The 27,530-nt window shown below is 57.6% G+C and overlaps 1 protein-coding gene and 1 long non-coding RNA gene across 2 annotated transcripts; one reads left to right on the top strand and one right to left on the bottom strand.

The window, feature by feature from the left end:
* LOC122240340 lies at positions 1 to 5,353 on the bottom strand. Its single transcript, XR_006219920.1, has 3 exons — positions 4,958 to 5,353; positions 114 to 291; positions 1 to 40 (listed from the first exon to the last, which is right to left on the bottom strand). It is a non-coding gene; the product is annotated as an uncharacterized LOC122240340 (long non-coding RNA).
* RAPGEF3 (Rap guanine nucleotide exchange factor 3) lies at positions 3,974 to 26,051 on the top strand. Its single transcript, XM_007072935.3, has 28 exons — positions 3,974 to 4,314; positions 4,796 to 5,008; positions 10,679 to 10,732; positions 10,817 to 10,923; positions 11,272 to 11,393; positions 11,538 to 11,706; positions 12,263 to 12,347; positions 12,684 to 12,744; positions 12,853 to 12,929; positions 13,120 to 13,266; positions 13,794 to 13,906; positions 14,212 to 14,300; positions 14,604 to 14,682; positions 14,889 to 15,039; positions 15,124 to 15,206; positions 16,038 to 16,077; positions 18,548 to 18,629; positions 18,954 to 19,100; positions 21,020 to 21,117; positions 21,586 to 21,711; positions 21,802 to 21,983; positions 22,215 to 22,305; positions 22,424 to 22,474; positions 23,399 to 23,486; positions 23,845 to 23,909; positions 24,541 to 24,595; positions 24,703 to 24,774; positions 25,627 to 26,051. Exons 1-28 carry the CDS (start codon positions 4,309 to 4,311, stop codon positions 25,743 to 25,745), a joined length of 2,772 nt encoding a protein of 923 aa, XP_007072997.1. The 5' UTR covers positions 3,974 to 4,308; the 3' UTR covers positions 25,746 to 26,051.
* The last annotated feature ends 1,479 nt before the right edge of the window (positions 26,052 to 27,530 follow it).

Genomic DNA, 27,530 nt, shown 5'->3' with positions numbered 1-27,530 from the left:
CCGATGCGGGACTCGATCCCGTGAACCGTGAGATCACGACCTGAGCCAAAATCAAGAAGCAGATGTTTCACCTACTGAGCCACCCGGGTGCCCCCCCCACCACTGATCCTTACGTCAGGCATGGTGCTGGGCAGGGAGGCCTGACCAGATAGGTGTGTGAAGGAGATAAAAGAAAATTCTGCTTGGCCCTGTGGTCCTGCAGCCCCCGGTCCGCCCAGTTGCAGATTTCCAGTTTTGAGCTGTATCTCTGGCACTCACGGTAAATGTCGCCGTGGAGTGAACCGAGGATTCCTGCGGCATCGCACGGGAAAGAGTGAGGAAGGCGAGGCTGAGAGTAGCGATGGGAGGCGGTACAAGACGGTGTGGAGCGTGAGCCCTGCAATCCCGCTGCCCAAGTCTGGCTCTACCAGACTCCATTGTGGGGCTGTGGGCAGGTTACTTCTCTCTGTGCCTCGCAGTGTCTTCCCTTGCGAGCAGAGAGTGTTCTGCAAAGTGACGTAGCACCCGGCACACGGTAAGTGCCAGGAGAGGCCACCACCGTCCCACTGCAGTGGCGGCAGGGCTGGGGCATAAGGGATGAATGTAACAGATTATGCGTTGGTCGAATCAACCAGACCTGCTGGCTGATTTGATGTGGGAGAAGGAGAGACAGAGGAATCCAGTTCCTGGCTCAGGCAGTCGTGGGGCTCCTGGAGCAGGCAGCTGGGAGACGCAGGGCAGGAGGGGGGAGTTCAGACATGCCTACCTAGAGGCACGAGGGAAGATCCGGGAAGCTGTGGGTTCACAGCTCAGCAAAGAGGCCTGGGTGGGAGGAATGCAGCCAAGTCAAAGCCAGGGGCCCGGAAGCTCTCCTTACCCATTTACTCTCCCTGATTATTGTCTGGGAGCCTCTGCACTCCTCTGAAGGGAACAGGGCAGGGTTAGGAGAGGTTCTGTCCTGGCAGAGAGCTCATTGTCTGGATAGACCAGCTTCCTCATCTGTCAAATGGGATAACAATCATACCTATCTCACAGGATTGTTGTCATGCTTAAGAAAGTAAATGTATATAAACTATTAGGAAGAGGGACGGATGCATGTTAGCAATTGTTATTATTTGTCTGTCCTAACACTCTTCCAGGCATGGAGGAGGTGTCTCATGATGTCAGGGGAAGGTGAACGTTGTACCAGGGCCTGGCATGACTGTGCCCAAGATGTTCACTATCTGTCTTGGGATGTCTTACTCAGACACATTCCCCTAGTCCCCTGTCCCCTGCAGGCCTCAGCCTTATTTAAATATCTGCTGAGTGGTCATTTTACTAGCCAGCCCTCACCTGGGAATCCTGAGAAGGAAAAACCCAGCCCCATCACCTGCCTTGGTGGAAGGCAGGAGGCTTTGCCTGCCAGCAATAAGAATGAGACAAATGGAAGGTCTGGTTCCTGTGCCCGCCCTGGCCACCAGTGAACAGGCAATCACCCCAGCCATGTTCTCAGTCTCCCAGGAGAGGGGGAAATGGGGAAGAGATGTAAAAAAGAGAAAGGTAAGGAGAGAGTAGTGTTGAGAGAGAACATGGATTGGGGGAGGGGGTAGGTTTGAGACACTTCATTTTCACTCATTTGAATGACTTTTTTTGGAGACTTGCAACCCCCCCCCCCACTTCTACACACATGCTCCATTTCCCTGTCCATAGCTCCTTCTTTTAGGAGAATGAATACAATGTATGCACAGTGCAATACAGCACGAGGGGGGCGGGTTAGTGGAGCCTGGCAACCTGGGTTCAAGCCCCAGTTCATCATTTGCTAGCTGTGTGACCTTGGCAAGTCACTTAATACCTGAGCCTCAGCTGCCCCGCGCATATAAAGTGGGAATAACGCTAGCGCTACTTTCTAGGGTACTGGCAGAGATTAAATACATGAAGCCCCTGGAACAGTGCCAGGCACTTACAGTCTATTGCGGCCTGCAGGTACGCAGATGTCCCGCTCCATTTCCCAGTTCCTTTTCCACCTGCCCAAGCAAGGGCAAGTATAAAGAAGAAATGGGGATCCCTTTCTGACCCCACTGCCGGTCCCTTGAAACTCCTCTGTCAGACCTTCTAGATCAAGTCACTAGCCCCAGCACCCTAACTTTAACTGCCCCCCAAGCCCCCCTCAGTTCTCTTCTGCATTCACCCCTGTGCCCCAGCCTGTTAGCCTTTACTCGCAACAACTAAGCTGTTCTCCCCTCTTCCAAATTCCCAGAACCGGGGTGGGTGGGTTTGGGCCTGGGGCTTCCCTCCTTCCTGAAAGGGGCATTTGAAACTCCACCACCATTTCTCAAAAGGTGAACCCAGCAGGGGTACCTGGGTGGCTCAGTTAAGCATCACATTCTTTTTTTTTTTTTTTTAATGCTTATTTATGTAGAGTTGGGGGGAGGGGCAGAGGGTGAGAGAGAATCCCAATCCTGAGCATGCTCCATACTGTCAGTGCGGAGCCCTGCTGGGGGGCTCCATTTTACCAACCATTGAGACAAGACCTGAGTCCAAATCAAGAGTCAGACACTTAACCAACTGAACCATCCAGGCGCCCCAAGGAACTGACTCTTGATTTCAGCTCAAGTCATGCTCTCAGGGTTGGTGAGGTTGCGCCCTTGCATGGGGCTCTGCACTGACCGAGAAGAACCTGCTTGAGATTCTCTCTCTTTCTCTGCCCGACACCCCGCCCCCCGAATAAATAAATAGACTTAAAAAGATGTGAACCTAGCAGATAACCTTGGGGCATTTGCTCAAAGTACAGATTTTCCATTTCGTGCCAACAGAACTGAATCTGAATTTAGGGGTAGGGAGGATTTTTAAATACACATTAAAACTGAGATTTTAATCACAATTAAAATCCGTCTCCAAGAAAATAATCATCGGTGGGAGGTAGGGGCTCAGCGTCCCAAAGCAGGCAGGATGGTTTGTTAGACAAGTGTCTTCCCCAATTCAGGCAGGCTCAGCAGCAAAGAGAAAGGGACAAGGACTGGGACCAAAAAAAAGTGAGTCCTAGAAAGCTGGGACAAAAAAAGTGAGTCCTAGAAAGCTGGGAGCGGGGCGTGTAACTCCTTTCAAACCCCTCATCAACGTCCTCACCAATTACTGGGTGCTGAGGGAGTCGCAGTCCAGGAGCCACGGTCTCTCCGCCTCTCAGAAGCTGGAGTGGGGAGAAGAGGGCGGCTCTGGGCCATCTACGCGGGGGTGGAAACTGAAGCCCAGAAGGCGACGGGCCTTGGTACAGAGCTGCTGCGGACCTTGGAATCCCGAGGCTCTGCTTCCTGACCCCCTCCCCCCAACCCCCCAATCCCCCCCCACCCTCGCCCCACGCAGGCAGCAGCCCGGGAGCACGAGGTGGGGGCGTGGTTCTCTAAAACCCTCTCTCTTCCGAAGCTCAGCCACAACTCCGGCCCCACCCATCCTGGAGAGCAGTCCTTTCCTCCGGCCTCAGTTTCCCCACCCGCGCCCGTGGTGTGTGTGTGTGTGTGTGTGTGTGTGTGTGTGTGTGTCGGGCGGGGGGGTACGGTGGGGAGGGGGATTCCCCACGGGAAAGCAGCCCAATCCCTCCCCCGGACTGTTCGAGACCCTGAACCGAAACAGGAGGCAGGACGCCCCCGGCCGGGAAGCGGCCCCAGCCCGGATTTCCCTCCCGGGTGGGGCCGCAATGACTCACCCCCCTCCCCCTTCCCCTGGTTTCCGTGTTTGCATTTCTCCTCCCGGCCACGTGGCGGCCTGCACGGCCACTCGGCACCCCTACCCCGACACTCCGGCCGCGGCCGCCGCGACACACAACCCTGGGCCGCTCCTGCCCCCCTGGGGTTTCTCAGGCCTCCGACTAGTGCCCGCCCTATAACCCCGGAGTCCAGACTCCACCCCCCGCCCAGCCCGCCCCCTTCCCTGTGCCCTCCCCCACAGTAAGGCCGGGCGCCTCCTCCCTGCCCTCCCAGCCTGTCCCGGGGAGGGGAAGGGGGCGGGCAGCGTAGGGGGTGTGACAGCTCCCGCCCGGATCAGTGCCAGCTGCAGCCTCGCTTCGGCGCCCGGTGCCAGCTGGCTCATTCGTCTGGGACGGAGGCGGAGGCTTGGGGCTCCTTGCCGCTGGGGGGGGACTCCCCCCTACGCCCCCTGCCCTCAACCCACCCAAAAGGAGCCTCTACACCCAGCCGGTCGCCCTGGCAGCCAGTCCAGCTAGGAATTAGCCCTGTTCCGCTTCGCCTGGGGCTTACAGCCCACACCCCTCCAGGAGGAGTAGGGGTCTCCATGAGGGTCTCCCCCTCCCCAACCTTTTGCTAGAGCCTGCAGGGCTGTGCAAGCTTGAGAAGGACCATGAAGGTGGGTAAAGTGGGGTCAGGGTGGGGAGGAGCAGGAGAGGAAGCTGACATGGTGGGTGGGGTGTTTGGGTGGGAAAGAGAGGGCTGGTCAGGGGTGAAGGAGAAGGGGCGAAGAAGGGTTGAGCTGCAGCTGCATTTCTGGGGGATCCAGTGAGTCGGTAGCCTCATACTGGGAGGTGGTGGAGATCCCTCCAGGGACATGGGCAGTGGGGTGGGGCAGAAGTCCAAAGAAGACCGGGAAGAAAGGCCCGATCTCCGGTCCGCCAGCTGGAGACCCCTAAGTGCGCCAGACCGGCAGGCCCCAGTGAAGGTCTTCCTGTCCCTCCCCCGGCTCCTGGCAGGGTTGCAGCACCTCCGCCTGACCAGTCCAGAGGACTCAGAGGAAGTGGTTCTGCCTGGGGCAGTTGTGCCCTGGTCCAGCTGCCCCAGTCCCAGTCCCAGCCCCAGCCCCATGGCTCTCTGCCTTCCTCCCTGCGTCACAGGTGGGCTGGCCAGGTGAGAGCCGCTGGCAGGTGGGCCTGGCTGTGGAGGACAGCCCAGCTCTCGGAGCATCGCAGGTGGGAGGCCTCCCGGACGTGGTGCCGGAGGGGACCCTGCTCAACATGGTGCTGAAGAGGATGCACCGGCCCCGGAGCTGTTCTTACCAGCTGCTGCTTGAACACCAGCGCCCCAGCTGCATCCAGGGGCTCCGCTGGGTAAGTGCCCATCGTCTGTCGGGCCAGGGCCAGGCACCAAGGACTGCAGGAGGGCCTGGACTGGGAGAAAGAGCATGTTTCTGGGGGTGTGGGGGCTCCTGCTGGGCTGGACAGTGGGTCAAGCAGCTTGGCCGCTGTGCGTGTGGGTGGCTCACACAGCTGCACCGTGTAGGTCCATGTGCATGTGGTACTCGCGTCTTCCCGTTGTGGCATGGGGCAGGGGGAGAGGGATTTGTCATTTGTGTCACCTCTGTGTGCCCTGAGGTGGGTGGTTGTGTGTTCTCCAGGTGGTGAGGGGAGGCATGTGTGAGACGCCGGGGGCCAGGTCAAGGTGGGAGGTGGGGTAAACTTGTTTACTGCTCTTGGTACATCACCGTGGCAACATTCTTCCTCAGTGACCAGCAGAACTGCGTCAATTCTGCTTGATCTTGGGGTGAGGTGGTCACGTGAACAGTGCTTGGCATCTGGCTTTGGGGGGCTCAGCGGGGGGGGGCTCTGAGAAGTTTGGAGACTGGAGCTGGAGTCTCCCTTTGCCAGTGAAGAATATCCTGGAGCTGCGAGAATGAAGGAGAGGGCGGGAGGGGAAGAGCAGTGGGGGCGGGGTGGGGGACAGCATAATGGTCGCAGGATCCAAATCAGCGGAGAAGCTCTCTCCGACCACCCAGACTTCACCGAGTTCCTTCACCTGAGATTCAGTGAGATTCAGTTGTGCGTCTGTTCTGTTGCCCACGGGGACAGCATTGGCAGGCGGCTGGGGGAGGGGGCGCCGGTACCAGGAGGGAACTTGGGCAAAGGGGTCGAGGGAAAACCAGAGCAGACGACAGAATTGGGAGAGCTTGTCACTTATGTCTCTTGTCCTCAAGTCCCTTTGAGTGGAGCGACTACCACCTTCAGCGTCTTTCCTCCCACCTCTTGCCCAACGGCCTTTATATTTATCAAAATAGGAGGCTGAGTGAGAAAAAACAAGGTCTGCGGAGGTGATGGGCTCTTCCTCAGCGTCGGAACTGGGAGGATAATCTAGGTGTCCCTAGCTCTCCCCCCAACCCCTCCTGCACTCCCTCCCTGGGTCTTCCTGGTCAGGGCCCTCTTGGGCCTGGGTCCTGCTGGAGATGGGGCTCTGGAGGGAGCAGGGGAGCTGGCCCCTTCTGGGCTAAGCTGTCTCCCCCACCCCGCCAGGTCACTGGTAGTAGCTATTGCTTGGAGCCCGTGGGCTGGAACCCTCCCTCCCTCCTTCCCTCTCAGTCTATAATTACTTGTGCATTTCCTGTCCCCTTCCCAGCTTGTAGAGGCAAGGTGGTGAGTGGGGGAAAGGTCAGGTGCCAGGACAATGAGGTCACTGGAGGATCCCTTGGGACCCAGAGTCTGGGAAGGGGTGGAAGAGGCCGCCAGGCTGTCTCCTGACTCCTTCAACCCCCAGAATCGAAGAGCTGGGGTGCACGGGGAAGCCAGAAGGGCGATGTGAGGGTTGCTGGAGTGTAAATAGGGTGAAAGTCACAGAAACACAGCCCCTCTCTAGCCAGGTGTGTGTGTGGGGGGGGGGTAGGTGGGAATTGGTGATTAAAGGGTACTTAGATTTTTAGGGCTAGGGGCTTGGGCCACACCCCGCCCTGCTGACCGTCTCTGGGGAATGGGTGAGTGGGGTGGCTTCAGCCCAGTGCGGCTGCATTTAAGAGGTTCTGGGGACCAGTCAAGTCGCTCCTGTCACCTGTGAGATGATTCGTCTGGCCTAGGAGGGGCTCACATAAGGGAAGGAGTGCTTGTCGGGGAGTGTGCACATGTAGGGTAAGGGGTGGATGTTGTAAAGGGGTGGAGCCTAGGCCAACAGTGCTAGGAGTTATTCAGGCCATGCCTGCCTCTTAGAAAACCAGGGGGAAACCCATCAACCTCCTGAGGTCTGAAGAGAGTACTTTCTGTTGCTACTAGATCAGGACAAGAGAAATGAAAGCAGGTTACAGGAGGGTGAGGTTAGACAGAGGACTGACTTACCATCGATGGCAAAAGTGACACTGGGATGGGATGGAAGAACATCTCCTTTGGGAAGCATGAGAAGGAGAGGAGATCTTGTCCAATGCCCAGGAGCCAGAGAGGGATCAATTTATCTAGAGGCAGGGGCAAGATCAGGATGACCTCTGGGGGGGGTCCTGTAATCTCAGAGAAGCCTGGGATGCTTCCCTTTGAGTGATTGTCTGGGGAGAGGTGGCTAGATTCTCTAACTCAGAAAACATGCTTTCACGCAAGCGTGTTCAAACAATGGTAGTAGCTAATAGTTGTATAATACTTGTGTCCCAGGCAGCATTATAAAACCTTTACCTTTTTCGTGTCAAGTGAGCCGACAATAGCCGTGAGCTAGATACCGGTGTCATTGTCTCCTTTTATAGATGAGAGAACAGAGGCACAGAGTGGCTAAGTGACAGGTCCAGGGTTGTACATCGGCTAAGAGACAAAGTTAGGCTTCTGTCCCAGGTGACCTGGCCATGGAGTCTGAGCTCATGGTGCACTTTCTTTTGCTGTAAATGAAAACACTGACACCCCAAAGCATCACCCTTCCCCTTGCGTCCTCTCCCTGTCCCAGCACACACAGCCCTGGCCTGAGACCCTAGCCATGGCCTAAGGGAACTGGTCTGACAGGTCCCCACGAGGCTCTCTGGCTCTGTGCCTGCCCCTTCAGCGTGGCTCTGACACTGAGTGACAGGGAGGGAAGGAGGGGGGGCAGGCTATGGCGCTGGTGCAGGGAAGCTAGCTACCCCCTCCTCTCCTACCCTGCGTCCTTCCTGTCCAGGCGGGAGAGGAGGCAGTGGTCAAGAGCCTTCCCCCTACCCATACCAGCCACTTCTTTCCAACTGAGAACCCCAAGCTGACGCTCGGGGTTATCACATCAGAGAGAGGGTCAGCCAAGGTACAACACTTCTTTGCATTGTGTCCAGGTAATAGGCACCCATCATAAAATAACGAAGTTTAATCGAGTTGCTTAACATTTACTAAGCGGTTACCACAAGCCAAGCATCGCTTTGAGTGCTTTATGTTATTAACTCATTTGATCCTCATAATTACCTGTGACATAGCTACTATTATCACGAACCCCATTTTACAGATGAGGAGACTGAGGCAGAGAGGTCAGTGAGCAGCCAGGGTCACACAACTAGCTGGTAATGGGGAACTGAGATTTGGCCAAGACACATGGATGGCGAGCCCATGCCCTTGACCGTATCCTGAATAGTACCCCCACTGCCAGCCTAGGAGGCTCCCAGTGCATATGGACATAGTCCCAGAGGGACTATGACAAACCCACAGAACTTTGTTTAACGCCGTGTCTTCCAGACTTACTTGCCCGTGGAACATTCCTGAGGGCAGAATTTACCCTTCCATAGCATGAAGTGGGACAAACATGAGGCAGTGGAGGTGCCTGGGAGATGGTGACCTGTGCTTTGGAATCAGACAGGCACAGTGTGAATCCTGGTGGCCCTGTTTACCCACTCTCAGGACAGGTTATGTAACCTCGGAGCCTCCTTCTGTCTAGCTGTGAAACAGCAGACAAACACCTACTTTCGGGGCCACTGTTGGTTATTCAGTAGGATCTTGAATTTCTGAGTAGTTGTGTGACTCAGGGTAAGTTACTTCATCTTTTCTGGGCTCCTGCTTTCCTTGGCAAATTGGGAGGGATGCCTTCAGGAAACTTCCTCACCTCTGATGGGTCAGAGCCTCCTTCTTCTGATCCTCCTGCTTATTCCCTGGGGCAGGGCAGGAAACGGTTTAAACAAGGCCTGGAGATCTGGGATCTGGGTTGTGAGCTGGCACCTCCCCTCCTGATGTGCCCTCCAGGGTCAGAATAATACCAGGAAGGGAGCATATGCTGGAGCCTGGGTCTTGGGCACCAGAGAGTTGGGGCAGGGACCGGGGCCACCTGGGCCTTTTGACATGAACAACAACAAGTCATTAGTGTTCAGCACTGTTTGTTCCAACACAGGGGGCTGGCTGGGTAGCATTCCTGCCCTTCCTCCTTCCCTGGCTCCTCCTCCTCCTCCTCCTCCTCCTCCTCCTCCTCCTCCTCCTCGTCCTCCTCCTCCTCATTTCCTGTTGCTAAGTCTCCAGGGCTCTGTGTCTGGCACCAGGCTGGGCCCCATGACCCGGGCAGGGATACCCTTGGGACACCTAGCGACTTCCGCCCAGCCCCGGGCCAGGCGCCTATGCATGCCAGACCTCAGGCCTCTGCCTGGCACACAGTGGGAAGATGCCAGGATGAGCAGAGGGGGTTCTGGCCCCGAGTCTGGTTGTACCCCAGCTTCCTAGCCAGGTCCTTTTCAGGGGCTGAGTGTAGATGGGAAAGCAGGAGAGAGAGCTGGCGAGAAGGGGGAAGGGAAGGAACCAGGCAGGTGCGGTGGGTGGGGTGAGACCAAGAATGTGAGCACTTCTGGAATTTATGCACGGCTGTCTGGCCGTCCCAAGTACGTGTGACTGAGTTACACGGGCTCTTCACCCCAAGACTTCTGTTTCTTAAGTCAAAGAGGACGGACAATCCCTGTTCTGCCTACTTGATATCTGGTCCTATTCTGTAGAGAATCAGGACATCATGGAGGGAGACATACTTTGTAAACTATAAAGTGCTGCGCCTTTGGGAGGGCTCATAGAGGGTAGGGCATCCTGTCCAGAGAGGTCCACAAATTCCAGTTTTCAGGTGGCAGCAAAAAGAAGGATCATGAGGGGCGCCTGGGTGGCTCAGTCGGTTAAACATCCGACTTCAGCTCAGGTCACGATCTCGTGGTCCGTAAGTTCGAGCCCCGCGTCGGGCTCTGGGCTGATGGCTCAGAGCCTGGAGCCTGCTTCTGATTCTGTGTCTCCCTCTCTCTCTGCCCCTCCCCCGTTAATGCTCTGTCTCTCTCTGTCTCAAAAATAAATAAACGTTAAAAAAAAAAATTAAAAAAAAAAAAAAAAGAAGGCTCATGAGGGGCTTTCCAGCAAGCAGCCCGCCCTCTGCTTCACAGATGAGTAATAATAGCTAACATGTACATACAACTCTATGCCAGGCAGTGCTTTAAACATTCGGTACGAATCACTCACATAGCCCTTCCCAAAGCCTCTGTATTGGTATTACGAGTGTTTTATAGAGTTTATGGACAAGGAAACTGAGGCAGGGAGAAATTAGCCATATGTTCAGGATCACACTGCTAGGAAATGGAGGATCAGGGATTTGAATCCAGGCGTCTCAGGGTCTTGTGGTTGGGGACAAAGCCTGGCTCAGGATCAGGCCTTGTGACTCTGGCCCAGAAGCAAGTGTTCTAGGCCTCCCTTCCAAGCCACTCACTTCCTGGCCTATCATGGGCCTTCCTTACCTCCCATCCTCATGCTCTTCAGCTCTCTCCCCTGCACAGGTGTGGTTTACCTGGGAGCCTGGGCACACCTGGGCCCTGAGTAAGCAGAAGGGGGAGCTCATCTGCGGGGGTGCAGTGTGTGAGTCTAGAAGGAAGGCAAAGTTCTGGTGATAGGGTGGAAAGAGGCGGGTGCCTGGCATACAGGGGTGGTCGGGGAGAACTAGTGTATTTGTTGACTGAGTGTTTGGAGCTGGGGACTGGGCAGGGACTGAGAGAGACGGGGGAGGGCCGAGGTCTAAGAGCTGGATTTGAAGTCCTGGCACTAACGTGCAGACCCTCCCCCTCCTCCCACCCCTGCCCTTAGACGCCACTCACGGACAGTGAGGAGTCCCTGGATTTCAGCGTGAGCCTGGAGCAGGTACCAGCCGGGAGGGGAGGAGCCGGGAGGGGACAGCACCGCCGGGGGTCAGGGCTTGAACCTGCTGTGCTGCCCCCGTCCTAGGCCTCCACGGAGCGGGTGCTCCGGGCTGGGAAGCAGCTGCATCGACACCTCCTGGCCACCTGCCCGACCCTTATCCGAGACCGGAAGTACCACCTTAGGCTCTATCGGTGAGTGGAGGCCTGAGCCGCCTCCTTGCCCACCCCCATTTTCTCTCCCTTTTGCTCTACTTTGGACATCGGGGCTGAGTCCTGCTTCTAGCCTCGGAAGGCACTTGTTTCTTTTTAAATTTTTTTTAAGGTTGATGTATTTATTTTGAGAGAGAGAGAGAGGGAGAGAGAGAGAGAGAGCACGCATAAGCAGCGGAGGGACAGAGAGAGAGGGAGAGAGAAAATCCCAAGCAGTCTCCATGCTGTCACCACAGAGGGAAGGCACCTTTCTGATGGAAAGTCTTCCTTCTGCCCTCCACCCTCCTGCCACTTAATTCTCCCTCCTCTTTGTCCCCTCACCTCTTGTAGGCAGTGCTGCTCTGGCCGGGAGCTGGTGGATGGGATCTTGGCACTGAGCCTTGGAGTTCATTCCCGAAACCAAGCTGTTGGAATCTGCCAGGTGCTCCTGGATGAAGGTGCCCTTTGCCATGGTGAGCCCGAGCCCAGGGTGGGGCCCCCGTGGGGCCGGCCGGTCCTGGGGAGCAGGCATCTGGGGGTGCCTGCAATTGCAATGGGGGCTTTGTACCCACGCGGCCTCAATTTCCTCTCCTCACACCTGGGCCTCTGCCCTGCAGTGAAACACGACTGGACCTTCCAGGACCGAGATACCCAATTCTACCGCTTCCCCGGGCCAGAGCCAGAGCCCGTGGGAGTCCATGAGCTGGAGGAGGAACTGGTGGAGGCTATGGCCCTGCTCTCCCAGCGGGGGCCTGATGCCCTGCTCACTGTGGCGCTTCGAAAGCCGTGAGTCGGGTGCCCTGCACCCCACAATCCTGGGCCTCACATGGCTCTCAGACTCTGTAGTTTCTCAGTTTCATCGCTGAGAGTTTCCCTTACTTCTCGCTGGGTCATCTGGAGTCTTCCTTCCCCACCTCTGAACCCGTTTCTTCCTCTGTAACTGTGGGTGGGGGGGCACAGCACCTCCAAAGACCTGTCCGCTCAGGTGCCACAGTGGCTGAGACGGGGGAGCTTTGGAGCCTGCAGGCAGGTTTGGGTTCAAATTCCAGTTCCGCTGGCTACTAGCTGGATGGCCTTGGGCCTCTCCGTGCCTCTCCGTGCCAGCTTCCTCTTCTGTCAAAGGAGGATAACGATGCCCACGTCAGGGGTTGTCATGAGGGCAGAAATGATGCACCCGAAGCGCCTAGCCCTTGTCTGGCACACCGTGTGCACTCAGTGGTGGCTGGCCTGTTACGGGTAACAATCCAGCTGGCCTCGGGCCCAGAACGTGGTGGGTGTAGTGGCTCCCGTGCCCTCAGACCCACGGTACACCGTGTGCCTCCCGGCCCTTCCATGCCCGCAGCCCAGGTCAGCGCACAGACGAGGAGCTGGACCTCATCTTCGAGGAGCTGCTGCATATCAAGGCCGTGGCCCACCTCTCCAACTCGGTCAGTCTGCCTGCCCTCACACTCTCCCCAGGACCCCCTCTCCCTGTGAGCCCCTGAGGCCCCAACTGCTGGGCCAGAAGACACGTCCCTCGCCTTGTGCCAATGGCTGGGAAATGTCCATCTGATTTCTTGTTCCCAGCATCCTCGTCCAGAAGTCCTTCTGCCTCTCTTAGCTCATTTCCTCCCCTTGCCCCGTATCCTGCTGAATCCCTGGCATCCGACCTAGCCACATCTCTGCCCCCGATCACTTGTGTCTTTGGACCTAACCCCCCCCACCCCCCCCGCCGCTTCGTACCCTGGGCTCACCCCACTGACCCTCCTCTCCCCACCTCACAGGTGAAGCGGGAATTAGCAGCAGTTCTGCTCTTTGAACCCCACAGCAGAGCAGGGACCGTGTGTAAGTCAGACAGGGGATAGGAAGCTGGGCAGCAGGGACCTGGATGTGGCAGAGGCCATGGAGAAGTGGGGGATGCCCACAGGAGTGTCTGATCTGTGCTTCTCTCAGTGTTCAGCCAGGGAGACAAGGGCACCTCGTGGTACATTATCTGGAAGGGATCTGTCAACGTGGTGACCCATGGCAAAGTGAGTTCTTCCTGTCTCCCCAGCCCCTGGGTTGTACCGGCTTCCCTGGTCCAAGTCCTCCCAGGAAGTACCTTCAGTGGACCCAAGGTTGCCACTCTCCAGCTTTCCTCCTGCCTTGGGGTTCTCCCACCGTGCATCTGTTCTGAGTGTTGGGGGGCCTGGCTGGGCTGTGACTGAGACCTGGTTGCAGGGGCTGGTGACCACACTGCATGAGGGAGATGACTTTGGACAGCTGGCTCTGGTGAATGACGCACCCCGGGCAGCCACCATCATCCTGCGAGAAGATAACTGTCATTTCCTCCGTGTGGATAAGCAGGACTTCAACCGTATCATCAAGGTGCCATTACTGGGGGTGGGGAGGGCAGGGGACATGGAAGGGACATGTCTTTGCAGAAGTGGTAGGGGGTAAGGTAAGGGGCGTGGACAGAGAGGGCCTGTAAGGAGCAGGGAGAGGTAGGAGATGGGGGAACTTGGAGGTGATGGCTGGAGTATGGCCAAGTGAGGAGGGCAATAGCACACTGAGGAAGTTTAGCGAAACCCAAGAACTCCAGCTCAGTGTGGGAGACTGTGGGGGTAGGGGGTCACAGAGAGGTAGGGGACTAGGGTGTGAGGGGAGGCAGTGTAATGGAAAGGGGGAGCCACAGAGGGAGGCCAGTGAGGGATGGGTAGAGAGGGGCTCAGGCTGCATGATAGACAGGACTGGTAGGGCAGATCCAAGGCCATGGGCATGGAATGGGGTGGGAGAAGGGCTGAATGCCCTTGTGGGAGCCTTGTGGGTCTGGCATGGCGGTGGAGGGAGGTGCTCTAAAATGGGGGAAAGGAGCCATGATGTGTGCTGAGCACTGGGTATGGCTTGTTGTCCAGGATGTGGAAGCAAAGACCATGAGGCTAGAAGAGCATGGCAAAGTGGTGTTGGTGCTGGAGAGAGCCTCCCAGGGTGCTGGCCCTTCTCGCCCCCCAACCCCAGGCAGGAACCGGTAACACACCCGTCATGCTCCTTCTGCACCCCTTCTCTCTTGCCCACCTTCTCTCCTTCCATTTCCCAGGCTTTCTTCCCTTCCTCCATGTCCGACCCCCGCCTGCTGGTCTCCTGGGGATGGGGGGAAGGGGCACCCAGGGATAAGATGTGCCCCCCCCAGAGCCAGCTTTCCCTCCAACCCCAAGGTGGGACAGAACTGGCAAATAGGGAAGAGTGAGATGATGTGATTGATTATTGATGTCTGTCCCAGATACGGTAGTGGGAGTGGTAGCACGTGTGCTATGGACTGGCTGTTTCTGCTAGGTATACAGTGATGTCTGGCACCCCAGAGAAGATCCTAGAACTGCTCTTGGAGGCCATGCGGCCTGATTCCAGTGCTCATGACCCAACAGGTAGGGGCAAGAGACACCCTGCCTGCTGTGTGACTCAGCGGGTGGGCAGTGTAGTCTGGGAGAGGGCCAGGCACCCTGAGTCTGACCTCACTGGCTGCTGGGCTGGTCCATGTGGTCAGTCGGCAAAAAGTACTCGTTCCTGTGCTCTTGGCTTGGGTGGGGAGAGCTGTCACACGGCTGGACGTTGCTGGCACACCGCCCATTATGGGACCGGGAGAAGGGCTACTCCAACTATGCCTATGTCAGTGCTCAGTAGACTTAATCTCTGAAGCCTCCTCCTGTCCCCCTGTCCCTGCCCTACAGAGACATTTCTCAGCGACTTCCTCCTGACCCACAGCGTCTTCATGCCCAGCGCCCAGCTTTGTGCTGCCCTCCTGCACCAATATCCTTCCAGTCCCGGGGTGACTAGGATGTCGTATGGAGCAGGGGGAAGGCATCCCTCACAGCATGGCTGTGCCGAACCCTCTGAAGTACCAGCCTCATGCCAAGGCCAGCTTGTCAGTGGGCCCCGGGCATCCTTGCCCCTCCTTTCCCGCCGTGTGGTGGGTGGTCTGGTTGGATGTTGTGGTCCCCTTGACCGGTGCCTACCTTCCACGCGGAGCCCTCAGGAGGCAGTGAGCAGGAGCACAGCACCTACGTCTGCAACAAAAGGCAGCAGGTCCTGCGGCTGGTCAGCCAGTGGGTGGCCCTGTATGGTCCCATGCTCTATGCTGACCCCGTGGCCACCAGCTTTCTCCAGGTACCTGGGAGTGAGGCAGGGCTGGACTGGGCTGCCAGCGTAGACGCAGCCACCTCTGTGTTGATGAATCTTGGCTCCTCCCAGAAACTCTCAGACCTGGTGAGCAGAGACGCCCGGCTTTGCATCCTGCTACGGGAGCAGTGGCCGGAGAGGCGGAAACACCACAGGTAACGCCTGGCTCCCAGTCAACTTTCCATATGCATGCCAGGCAGTGCATCAAGGACTGAGAACAGCACCCCTGGGGCCAAACGTGTGGCTTGAAATCCAAGCTGCACCGCCTGTAGCTGTGCCGCCCTGGGCACGTTCTTCCCTCTCAGGGCTTTGGGCTCCAGTCTGGAAAACCAGGAGAGATCCTATCTCAGGAGGACAAAATGTTAGCGTGCCTTAGGAGCACCGAGCAGTGCCTTGCACGCCCTGTGTGCTCCACGAGCGTCGGCTGAGGTTGCTCATTTGTCTAGACCTGCTCGTTCAATTAGCTGTTCTTACCAGTCCCCTTGCTGTCCACCTCACGTCATGTTCGTGCATTCTCCTGCATCACGCAGTCACTCCCATGTCATTCTCATATCCCGAGTGCACCTGCTGTCCTCACTTCCTCCACTCTGCACATATTTATTACCAAGCATCCTCAGGGCTGGTTCCTGCTGGCCGCGCCCGGTGAATTCCCTAGAGCTTATCTTGGCCCTCCCAGACATTCCCATGGGGGCAGGTGAGGTTCAGGGAGAGCTCACCTGCAGTGGCCCCTGCCCAGTCTGACACCTGGGGTACTTCCTTGAACTCTCCTTCCCCTGCTGGCCTGGGGAAATCCCAGAGTGCAGGCTCTGGGTTGCAAGCCCCCGCTTTGCCCCTCTCTAGCTGGTGCTTACCATGTGTGCAAAACTCTGAGCCTCTGAGGAGGGTGGGTGGGATCCGGAGCCAGCCCTCCCTGCCACTGCCCCTGCCCTGCCCTGCCCACGGGGGCCCCTGGTCTCATCTCACCTCCCTTCTCATTTGCTCCCCAGGATGGAAAACGGCTGTGGGAATGCATCTCCTCAGATGAAGGTGTCTGCATATGAACTGGCTCCTCTCACCTCTGTCTGGCCCCGGCTTCTTCTCTCTGCCCGCCTCCAGGACCACACGGCCCCTCCAGCCCCCACCCCAGGGGCTCTGCCTGGGAAGGGATCCCCATGCACAGACACACCCCCGGGGCGGGGACAGGTGTTCACAGAGCACGAGCCATGTGTGGCACTGGGAGCTGGCCTGATGGGAGACACAGAGGTCCAAGGTCACCTCTCCACCCCTCCCTCACCCCAAGGGGCTTCTGTTGCATTTGGGAGGGAATCCATGTTCGCAGAGCCTGTTAGCAGTTCCCTGGGAGGTGAGGGGTGGTGCCTGAAGGCAGCCTCTGAAGCCCAGGGTTCTGGGTGCCCAGCACTCTGGGAGCCAGAGATGGCCCATACCGTTCCCGGCAGGGGCCCACAGGGAGCAAAGGGGAACGAGAACAGGGGGCAGGAGCCGAGATTTCTTGAGGCATGGTAGGAAAAAAAGACTGGAAAGGTAGGATGGGGCTGGTTGTGGGGAATGCTGCCCTGGGAAGAACAACCAGGCTCTCTGTGCCCAGCTGCCTGTCCCCACTCCTGCTCCTCCTGCCGGAGACTCTCACAGCTCCTCCTCTTCTATGGGCAACGCTTGTTTCCCCCTCAGGGTCTGGAACTTTCTTTCTCTGGTTCTTTGCCCACCTGCATCCTTCCTATCTTTCCGATCTCAGCCAAAATGTTGGTTCTCAGGCCCCCCTCCCATCTCCCTATCCAGAGCATTCCCCACTCCCCGCAGGCCCCCTCTCTGCTTCCTCCAAGGTGTCTTCCATGATTCCCTTCAAAGCATTATGACCAGGTGGAGTCGTTTTGTTTCTTTGCCTACTTGCTTATTATCTGTTAGTGTCGGTCACGTCCCACTAGAATGAGGGAAGGGCCTCTGTTTCCCCAGGGCTCCCACACTGCCCGGCTCGTGCCTGATGCTCAGGAACTAGTGCGGAATCGCCCTCGTGTGCTGGGCACTGTGCTAGGTGCTGACAATGCGGTAGTAGGGGAGAGCCGCCCCTGGCCTCGTGGGGCTCATAGTCAAGTGAGGGACAGAACTGCTGAGCAGTGTCACGATGCAGGACGGAAAAGGAGGGAGTCTCTGAAAAGGGAAGGGCTGACTCAGGGTCAGGATCAGGGAGAGCGACCCCAGGAGCCGAGAGCTGCAGGGTGTGAGGATCAAGGCAGTAGAGGACTGCAGCCAGGTTCAAGGGGAAGGGAGTCCACCCGTTAGGGACCCTGCACGAGGGAGTGTGAGAAGGAGCGAGGAGACCGGGGAGGCATGCGGGGGCCACAACATGCAGGGCCCCGTGAGCCTCGGTAAGGGGTTTGGTGCTTGTTCTCCAAACCACGTGAGCAGCTGGAGGTGTCGGAGCCACGGATTGACAAGGTCAGATGTGTGTTTTGAGTAAGTCAGCTAAGGAGCCTGTGCTTTATCCAGCAGACAATGATGGCCTTGAAACTATATTAGGAAGCTTAGTCTGGCTCAGGTCAGGCAGATTGGAGGGGGAGGGCGGGAGGCGACCGAGGGCCGAGGGTAGAGAATAGTAGGGCCATTGTAACACATGAGGAGGGAGGCCACTGGGCAGGTGGAACAGGAGGTTGGCCTGGGCTGGGAGGAAGGGCGCAGAGGAACCCCCAGAACAAGATGACAAGCTGTGGGGAAGCCGGGCCAGGGGCGGGGGGCGGGGTCTGAACCTGGAGGATCTGCCACCTGCAGAGCTGGAGGAGGAAGAGTCAGTATAGGCATTGGAAGAACAGTGGGGTGGGCAGAGGAATTGCGTTCTGGAGGCGTTTGCCCATCAGGGCTGCCCCATCGGCCCAGTGTTGGGGCCCAGTGAGAAGCGGCTGTGGGACTGGACAGGGCTGGTGACACGGGGGAGTAGATCATTGGTGGGTAAGAAGGGAGGGAGGGAGGGAGGGAGGGAGGGAGGGAGGGAGGGAGGGAGGGAGGAGCAGGTTAGGATTCCAGCTGTGGCACGTACAGCTGTGTGGCCTCATGCAGGTTATTAACCTCTCTGAGCCTCATTTATCTCCTCTATAAAATGGGAATAAGAATGATGATATTTTCGTCAAAGGGCTGTTGTGAATATTTAGACACTTAGAATAAGCCTGTGCTCAGCCTGACGTGTAGCAAATAGCAGACTAGCAAATGTGAGCCAAAGGAGGAAGAGGAAGAGAAAACCAGGACCAACAGCTGAGGTGTGCTGGTATTAGAACAGCCCTGGATCTATTTGGCAAAGGGGGTGACACACATGTACTAGGCACTGGCTTGTTTGTAGCCCTGCTCTGGCTCTTCTCACGGAGCCATGGCGCCCGATGCCCGCTGGGGCTCGGATTCCGGCCGCCAGCAGACCCCATGCGTGGGCCCCATGCTCCCGTGACAGAGTCCTCTCCCTGGCTCTGCGTGCTCTCCTCTGTGTCCTCCGGGCCTTACTTTCTCTCCCTCTTAGGCCAGGAACATGCCTGTTTGGCTCCCCGGCCAGGACCAGCCCCTCCCCAGCAGCAACTGTGCCATTCGAGTTGGGGACAAAGGTTGGTGGTCCCAGCCGGCCAGGGCATAGCCTGCACCCTGCCGTCATCACCCTTGACCTTAGTTTGCCTGGCCGAGGAGGGCACGCTGGGCTCCTCGGGGTCTCTCTTCCAAGCTGCCAGAGAGAGTCTGCCCCCCGTGTGTCCCTCCGCAGCTCAGGGCCTCCCTACCTACTCCATGCAGCGAATCCCCCCAGGCTTCCCCTTGTCACCTGTCCTGCTTCCTGGGGATCCCCCGCCCCCACTGCTACCATTGCTGCCCGCTGACTTCTGGGTAGGGGCACCAAGGAGCCCCTTCCTCCAGCTCAGCCCCGTCTTCCTCTCCAGTCCCCTATGACATTTACCGGCCGGACCACTCAGTGCTGACCCTGAAGCTGCCTGTGACGGCCTCAGTGAGAGAGGTGATGGCAGCGTTGGCCCAGGAGGATGGCTGGACCAAGGGGCAGGAGCTGGTGAAGGTCAACTCTGCAGGCGGTGAGTCGTGTCTCTGGGCAGGGTGGCCCCGAGGGAGAGGCCCCTCGGATCCGTGCCCAGACTCCCCCCCATATTAAGATCATCATTTTTATCATATTCATCGATGTTAATGATGGCTAGCATTTAAGGGCAGTTCGTTATGTGTCTTCAAAGTGATCGGTGTGTGGTGTTTAAGAGCGTGAGCTCTGGAGCCTGCTGTCTGCATTTGAGCCCCTCCGTGTCTGTAGGTCCTTGGGCAGGATATTTGATCTCTCTGTGCTCTTTTTAGCACCTGTAAAATGGGGCTGATGAGAGTGCCTACTTCATAGAGGAACTGTGAGCAGTGCATGAGCTCGTTTATTTAAAGGTTTAGAATGGCGTCTGACACAGCAGTTCGTACATAGGTTTTATTATCATCATGCTCACATATCCATTTAATCTGAGTAACGACCTTATTGAGATAGGTACTTTCATCCTGTTTACAGACGGGGAAACTGAAGCTCAAAGGGGTTGTAGGCAATTTTCCCAAGTCCACATAGTAAATGAGAGACTCTGGCTTTTGACTCTAGGTAGTCCTCATTCATTCTGTCAGCCGGCAAACGTATTTGAGAGTCAGCTAATGGGCCAGTGAGGTGTTGGGAGATAGAGGCACCTTGGCAGGTGAGATAGAGGAGCTTGATGGTTAGGACCAGAAACAGGACTCCCGGACCTGGGCTGGGATCCCAGGACCCACTGCTGACTAGCTGTGTGATCCTGGTCTGAGCAGAGCGCTTATCGGATTCCTCGTCTGTCACATGAGCACTAAAACTGCACCTATCTCACAGGACTGCTGTGGCCATTAGACAAGATAACGTATATAAAACATTCAGCACGAGGAGGCACAAAGTTAGTGCTCAGAACGGGGCAGCGTGAGAATTATTTAGACCTGCTTTCAGGGAACTTGGGCCATCAGAAACCGCTGCGAGTTCTCCGTGAAGGACACAGCCCCGGGGTTGACAGCTGGAGCCCAGGGTAGACAGGAATTAGGGGTACCCAAAGAATGAGGGCAAGGAGTGGAGGCCAGAAAAGCAAAACCTTCTCCCCCTTCAGGAAGTGGGGAGACAGGATGAAGTCATGGGTGCCTGTGCTCTGTTCTGGGAAGCACCGCCCTCTGGTGGCCACCTGGAGAATTACAGTTGTCCAAGGACTTGATTGACACCCTACTATGAGGCAGAAGCTGTTTGGAGCACTGACCTTCAGATTGTTTAGATGGACTTCCATGTCAGTGACTCATATTTTGACCACAAGCCCCCTTCTATGTGTATATTTGCTTGTAAGTCATTTGCATATAGTCCTATACTAACATCGTATCAAGCTGCCTGCGATGTAAAAATGCAAAACAGATGAGAAAAATAAATATGAGGTAATATTGTTTTGGACACATGGATGGTCTCGTATATCTGGCTTTGGTGGCTACTGGCCTACAGACTGGGGACTCGAACGTGACTAAAAACACAGTCTCGGTCAGTAGGAAGTGGTGAAAATCAACACTAAGACCTCTGTAAGGCATTTCCAGTTTTCAAAGGGCTTTTCTATGCATCGTATACTTATGGCCACTACTTCCATAAATTAGTTTATTAGACTCGTGAGTAGTCGAGGTAAGTCTTGCTGTCTCCATGTGACCAAGAAGGAAGCTCAGGAAGACTCCAATATTGCCCAAGCTCTGCCTGTCTCGCTAAGAGCCCTGTCTCATCTTCCTCGGGTGTGCTGACCTGGGCAGTGCGGGTGTGTGGACACCTGCCCCTGTGCATTCAGAGCATCTGCCCAGGACTCCAACCTGGCTGCTGGCAGAAGGGGCCTCCCAGCCTCCCAAATGGGGCCTGTACCCTGCCTTCAGTGGCTCCCTGGCCTCCCTCTCTGCACCCCGACCCCTCCCAGCCCACTCTCTGCTCTCTTTGCAGATGCCATTGGCCTGCAGCCAGATGCCCGTGGTGTGGCCACATCGCTGGGGCTCAACGAACGGCTCTTTGTTGTCAACCCACAGGAAGTGCGCGAGCTGGTAGGAACAAGCAGGGTGCCAGGGAGGAGCTGTGTTTTAGGGGTGGCAGAGGTGGGTGCAGGGGAGGGTCATAGAGAGGGGAGAGGGGGGCCTGGCTCTGGCTGCTGCTGGACGTAAGGGAGAAGAGGAAGGAGTGGGCCTCAGCGGATGGGAAGGTTCCAGTTGCTGGGGAAGGGAGAGAGCCGGTTGAGAGCTCTCAAGGAGAAACAAGACCCCCCCTTGTTGGGGGCTCCCCCAGGAGACAGGAGCCGTACAAGGAGGGGGTCTCCGCACTGGGGAGCCAGCAGGAGACTAGATGCCTCTTTGGGAAGCCCTATGCCTCAGGCCCTTCCGTTCCTGGTAGCAGCCCTACCTGCCCAGACACCCCTTCAACCACAAGCATGGAGTCTCCGCCCCCAACTCTCTCCTTCCCTGCGCCTGTCCCCTGGGTTGCTCAGGCACCCTTCCTGAGCTCTCTTCCACCTGCAGACCCCGCTCCCCGAGCAGCTGGGGCCCTCCGTGGGCTCTGCTGAGGGGCTGGACCTGGTGAGTGCCAAGGACCTGGCGGGCCAGCTGACGGACCACGACTGGAACCTCTTCAACAGTATCCACCAGGTGCGGGAGCAGAGAGGGGAGGGGAGAGGCGCAGACGGCAGGGGCACCTCGCCCGGTGTGGGCTGATCTCTCCTGCTGTCCCCCATCCAGGTGGAGCTGATCCACTATGTGCTGGGCCCCCAGCATCTGCGGGACGTCACCACCGCCAACCTGGAGCGTTTCATGCGCCGCTTCAACGAGCTCCAGTACTGGGTGGCCACAGAGCTGTGTCTCTGCCCTGTACCCGGCCTGCGGGCCCAGCTGCTCAGGAAGTTCATCAAGCTGGCTGCCCAGTGAGTACCTGTGGGGCCGGTGGGTGTGTGGCAGAGCCCTGAGGCCACCTTCTCTCACATCCCCGTCCCTGCTCAGTCGAGCCCCAGGTCCCCACCCCATCTAGCCCCAGCCCCCACAGAGGCAGTGCTGGCCCAGCCTGGTCCTGGCCCCAGGCTGGCTGTTGCCTGGGTGTGGGGACTCCATGGGTGTGGCTGCTTCCCCCTGAGGGCCTCTGGGTCTTCCACTCACAGCCTCAAGGAGCAAAAGAATCTCAATTCTTTCTTTGCCGTCATGTTTGGCCTCAGCAACTCGGCCATCAGCCGCCTGGCCCACACCTGGGAGGTAGGTATGATCTGGCGAGGTGGGGGGGGGGGGGGGGCGTGCCCATCCCGGGAGTCCCAGTTGGGGATGGGGCTCCCGTCCCAGAGCAGTGACCGCTCCATCTGCCTGTCCTTTGCAGCGGCTGCCCCACAAAGTCCGGAAGCTGTACTCGGCCCTGGAGAGGCTGTTGGTGAGCGCTGGGCCTTGGCTCCTCCTTCCAGAAACCCTGATTCTGGGCTTCCCAGCAGCCCTTCTACGTGTCTTTGGTCACTTCCAGGGTTTCCAGCCCTGAGTCAGAGCCTGACTCTCTCTGGGCTGAGAGTCTGGGCTGCTGGCTGAAGGACGGAGTGTGAGCATTATGAGGGAGCTGCGCAGTGCATTATATCCCTCAGTGCAGGGAGCATTGGCCGTGGCTATGATGTCCTGTATGAAGACCAGGACAGGGCCCACGTGGGGTCTGGCCTTGGGCTCTGATGCACCAGGGGAACATCAGGGGATCGCCGGTCTCCAGCCGACCTGCCTCAGGACCCTGGAAGCAAGTCCTGGCCCCAGACCCCATGGTGCACCGGGACCTGTCAGTGGCCCCTCAGGGGATGCGAGGAGCCCGTGGGCTAAATTAGGCCAAATGATGAGGGAAGAGTAGGGGAGCCGACTGCCTCTCCCACTCCTCCTCCCTGCTAGGAATTGTTGGGGGGCTAAGAGGTTTGGAGAGTGTTCTCTTGAGAACTGGCACAAAGGTGCTTTTGTCAGCCTGGCTCTGAGCTCTTGGGAACAAAATTCCCTTTGCAGGCTCAAGAGGTTCAAAGGAATTTACTTGCTAGAGAGGGACAGGGGCAGAAACGAGAGAGAGAGAGTTTTGAAACCTGGAGGGCCCCTGAGAGACTAATGGCTGTGAAGTTTGCTTGGGGGGCTAACCAGAGGCCAGGAAGCCGCGTGCACGCTGGCTGGCCAAGTGCTTCAGGTCTCCTCCCGCCTCTGCAGAGCCCGCCGTGGTGAGACCTGGGGCCCAGGGGAAGCGGAGCTCCGAGAGGATGGTGTTTGCTTGTGTCGCGGTGCGTGGTGGGTCATGCTGAGCAGGGCCCTCCCTCGCTCACTGTGGCTTTTTCCCTCTCAGGACCCCTCATGGAACCACCGAGTCTATCGACTGGCCCTCACCAAGCTCTCCCCTCCCATCATCCCCTTCATGCCCCTTCTTCTCAAAGGTAATAGGAACAGAGCTTACCCTTCTGCCTCCCCCCTTCCAGTCCTGTGCCCGTCTGTATGTCTATCTGACCCTTGGGGTGCTGACACATTGGGGGCACAAAAATGAGTGAGTAGTTCCCAGGCTAGAAGCAGTGTTGAGACATGCAGGCAAGTGCTGGTGACATCAGATGGTCTCTGATACGAGAGGCCTAAGGGATACAAGGAAATTGCTCCAGGAGGTCAGAGGGGAACCGGAGGAAGAGGGCAGTGTGGGGCTGGGACAGACCCAAGGCTCTCATTATTGGCCCTTTGCCTTTCCTGGGCTGCAGGAAGGGGAAGAGCTTTGGGGACCTTTAAGCAAAACCCATCTCTTGGCAGACATGACCTTCATCCATGAGGGGAACCACACGCTGGTAGAGAATCTCATCAACTTTGAGAAGATGGTGAGTTCAAGGACAGTGAGAGTCTGCCCCTAGAGTGGGCTGGGGGATATGACTGTGGCCGTGGAAGGAGGTGGGGGGTGGGGCAGGAGATAGTCTAAAGGTATTATTAATAATACAGCTATGGGGGTGCCTGGGTGGCTCAGTCGGTTAAGCATCCGACTCTTGATTTCGGCTCGGGGCGTGATCTCGCGGGTCGTGAGTTCGTGCCCCACGTCGGGCTCTGGGCCTGCAGAGCCTGCTCGGGAGTCTCTCCCTCTCTCTCTGTCCCTCCCCGGCTTGTGTGCTCTCTGTCTCTCTCCAAATAAATAAACAAACTTCAAAAAATAATACAAATACGAATACTTCTTTTAAATAGCCCCTGCTTCACTCCCTTGCGTAGTGGAGAGGACAGCCTTTATCACCTCACCCTGCAACCAAGGCCCTCCAGGCCTCTTCCGCTCTAAGCCCTTCCTGATCTCTGTTCTTTCTCGCACTGCCTGCTCCCCGCGGGGCCGTTGGGTAGGCCGGGGCAAAGCAGACATGGCCCCATCTAGTCCCCGGGAGCGCCCCGCTCAAAGGGGGCTTGGTTACCAACTGACCCACGGGCCACGCCAGGGTCCTGCCCCTCAGGCCTGGTCTTCTGTCCTCACAGAGAATGATGGCCAGAGCCGTGAGGATGCTGCATCACTGCCGAAGCCACAGCAATGGTGAGAGGGCTGATAACCCTGCTAGGAGCCCCTGCCCCACCTCGTCCCCTTCCAGGCTCCGGCTCGGCCCAGTCTCCCTGACGCCCCACCCCCCTCACCCCTCGCAGTGCCCCTCTCACCGCTCAGAAGCCGCGTCTCCCACCTCCACGAGGACAGCCAGACAGCCAGGACATCCACGTGTAAGTGGGGCAGGGCTGGGTGCTGACGGGTCAGCCACGGCTGGCGTTTACAGGCACTTGCACGTATGATGCCCTGAGCTCTCCCCTACACCTCTGTGACGTAGGTAGAATGTTATCCCAGCTTACAGATGCGCAAACAGGTCAGAGCACTGAAGTGACTTGGGCAAGGCCCCACAGTTAGTGACTCCAGGCCTGATTTTTTCGGTTGGTCTTCAGCTGCGTGAAGTGGGATTAAATCATCAGCCACAGTTCATATAACACTGTCATCATCGGCCCTTTATTTTATTTTATGTATGTATATATTGTGATAATATGATGAACACCGCTGGGCCCCAGCCAAGTGTGAGCACATTGACAAGAGCTTCCTCTCCCTACAGACCGTTTCCTCTTCCTGTGCCGCTAGAATATATTTATTTAGATATATTTATAAATATATAGACATATATACACACACGTGTACGTGTACATATCTCTTTAATGTGCTTCGTATATATGTTATGAGCACAAAATATTCTTTTGTTTCAGTTGTTTTTGAATTTAGTAAAAGGCGTATTATGCTGTATGGAATCTTGGGGACCTGTTTTTTTCTGAGTCTGAGCTCTTAACCACTCTTCTGCTCCAGACTGGCGGGGGGGGGGGGGTGGACAGTCTTCAGGACTGGCTGTGGGAAGTGGCCGGGTAGGGGGGTGGAGGGCAGCAAGGGTCGTTTGCTCCTTGTGGGAGAAGGGATGGGCTCTACCGAGTGGCATGGGTGCCCCCCCCACTCTCCTCCCCACCCCCACTCCCACGTGGCATGGGTGACCCCCCCCTGACCACTCTCCCCTACGCCCTCCCCTTTCCCCACCCCCACAGGCTCTGAGCAGTCGCTGAACACCCGGAGTCCAGCCAGCACCTGGGCTTATGTCCAGCAGCTGAAGGTCATCGACAACCAGCGGGAACTCTCCCGCCTGTCCCGGGAGCTGGAGCCGTGAGGAGGCTGGGGCCCGAGCGGGCACTTCCCGTCAGGAAAGCCAGGGCACGCCCGGGGCCACGAGGCCCACAGGCTGGCCACAGCTGGGCAGGGCTCTCCGCAGAGTGGACTCAAGGCCCTGGAGCGGGCAGCATGGAGGCAGCTGTCCCCTGTGATGACGGGTGGCCAAGGAGGACCTCGGAATGGAATGAGCCGGGGCCCAAGGCCAAGGAATGGGGGGCAGAGAGGCCCTGGAGTGGGTGGGAGAGCAGAGCAGGTGCTGGGACTCTGGGTTCAATAGAGAGCTCTCCACACCAGGTTTTTCCCAGATTCTGTGTCTTGTGGCTTTGTTGTCAGGCCATCTGTAGGCGGTTTGTTTTCGCAGCGGACAGAGAGAGCCTGTCACATCTGTGCGGCGGGTGTGTGGCAGGGGCAGGGTGGCCGCCTGGGGAGGGGTGCGGGGGAGGGGCCGTCCTGCTTTTCTTCCCAGAGCACAGGAGATAAACAGTCGGGTGTGGCCAGGGCTGTTCCTACGGGCAGGGGGGCAGGCGTGATGGTCCCTGGGGAGCCTTACCATTAACATGAATTAACCGGGATGCTGTGTTCCCAGGCCAGCCCTGTTGGGGCATGGCAGTGAAGGCGACACCCTCCCAAACTCAAGAGCTGAGGAGGAGGTGCTGTGCTCCAGAGTGGACCCAGAGAGGCTGACAAACGGTCCCGCTGGTCTCTGGAGTCCAGGCAGGGCGCCAAGATGGCTGACCGCCATCCAAACCTAACCCCCTGACCACAGGGGCCGGAGCGGCTGCTGGAGCCTGGAGCCCCTGTCAGTGGCCGGCCGGGGCGACCCTTGGCTCTCCAGTGTGGTCTGTGAGCACTGTCACAGCCCAGCTGACTAACTTCCTCCACCCTCGCCTCCTGGCTGCACTTGCTGTCCCTCTCTGCCTGCAGCACGTCTCAGCCTGTTGGGTGGTCCTCACCATGAACCGAGGCCTCAGAGAAGCGGCAGGTGATGCGTAGAGAACACTGAGGCCGAGGCTTCGGAGGGGAGCCCATCCCTTTCTGAGCCACAGCCGGATCCCGGGAAATCCAGTCTCTTCTCAGGGATGAGAATGGTCCCAGCAAGCTCTGTCAGCATTCAGTCCTTCCCTCCCCTGCCCTGCAGCAACCCCCTCTCTCCCCAGGGCCTCCTTCCTCTCAGCGGGGGGAGGTGCCCTGTCTGGCCCGGAGAAGGATCTCTTGGCCTTGGGGATGACCCCAGAGTAGGTATTGAGCAGCCGGGCCCTAGGGCGTCTGGAGGCCATGGGCCCATACCTGGAGGTGGACTAGACAGCTGGTGTGGCTCTGTACTCGCTCAAGTCCTCCTCCCCTCACCCCTGCACTGCCAGACCTCTCTTCTCCCTGTGGTCATGGACACACACACAAACTGCTTCTGGAGAGAATTAGAGCCCTTCACAGGAGGCGGCACAGCTGGGATCGTACCTCAGCTTTCTGAGTGAACGTGAGCAAGTTAAGGAACAGTTCTCCGCTTCCATTTCTCCATGGGTAAGGTGGGTGTGATGGTCTCAGTCCAGCTCTAAGTGAAAAGCAAGTCGAACTATAGCTCTGCCTCAAGGGCCAAGGAGACGGCCTCGGCCTGACGGGGTGGGTGGCAGCAACGGGGTGAAGCTGGGCAGAGCCCACTCCTCCAGGGAGAGCCTGGGTAGGGCAGGTGGCAGGGTGCCCAAGCCCGTTCCCTTGCCTGTGGGTGGAGATGCAGGACCACGGGGCACGGAAGCTGCCAGAGCTGAGCAATCATGACATGAGGCCC

Source organism: Panthera tigris, chromosome B4 (assembly GCF_018350195.1).
Source record: "Panthera tigris isolate Pti1 chromosome B4, P.tigris_Pti1_mat1.1, whole genome shotgun sequence".
Lineage (NCBI taxonomy): Eukaryota > Metazoa > Chordata > Mammalia > Carnivora > Felidae > Panthera > Panthera tigris.
Note: the sequence above shows the minus strand (reverse complement) of the source record. Positions and strands in the feature narration are given on the sequence as shown.

Bases quoted from the DNA above. Each gene is read 5' to 3' on its own strand.
- RAPGEF3 (XM_007072935.3), top strand. The intron at 14,683-14,888 runs ATATCCTTCCAG...ACCGGTGCCTAC, and splicing joins TGTGCTGCCCTCCTGCACCA to CTTCCACGCGGAGCCCTCAG. The intron at 24,596-24,702 runs GTGAGAGGGCTG...CACCCCTCGCAG, and splicing joins CTGCCGAAGCCACAGCAATG to TGCCCCTCTCACCGCTCAGA.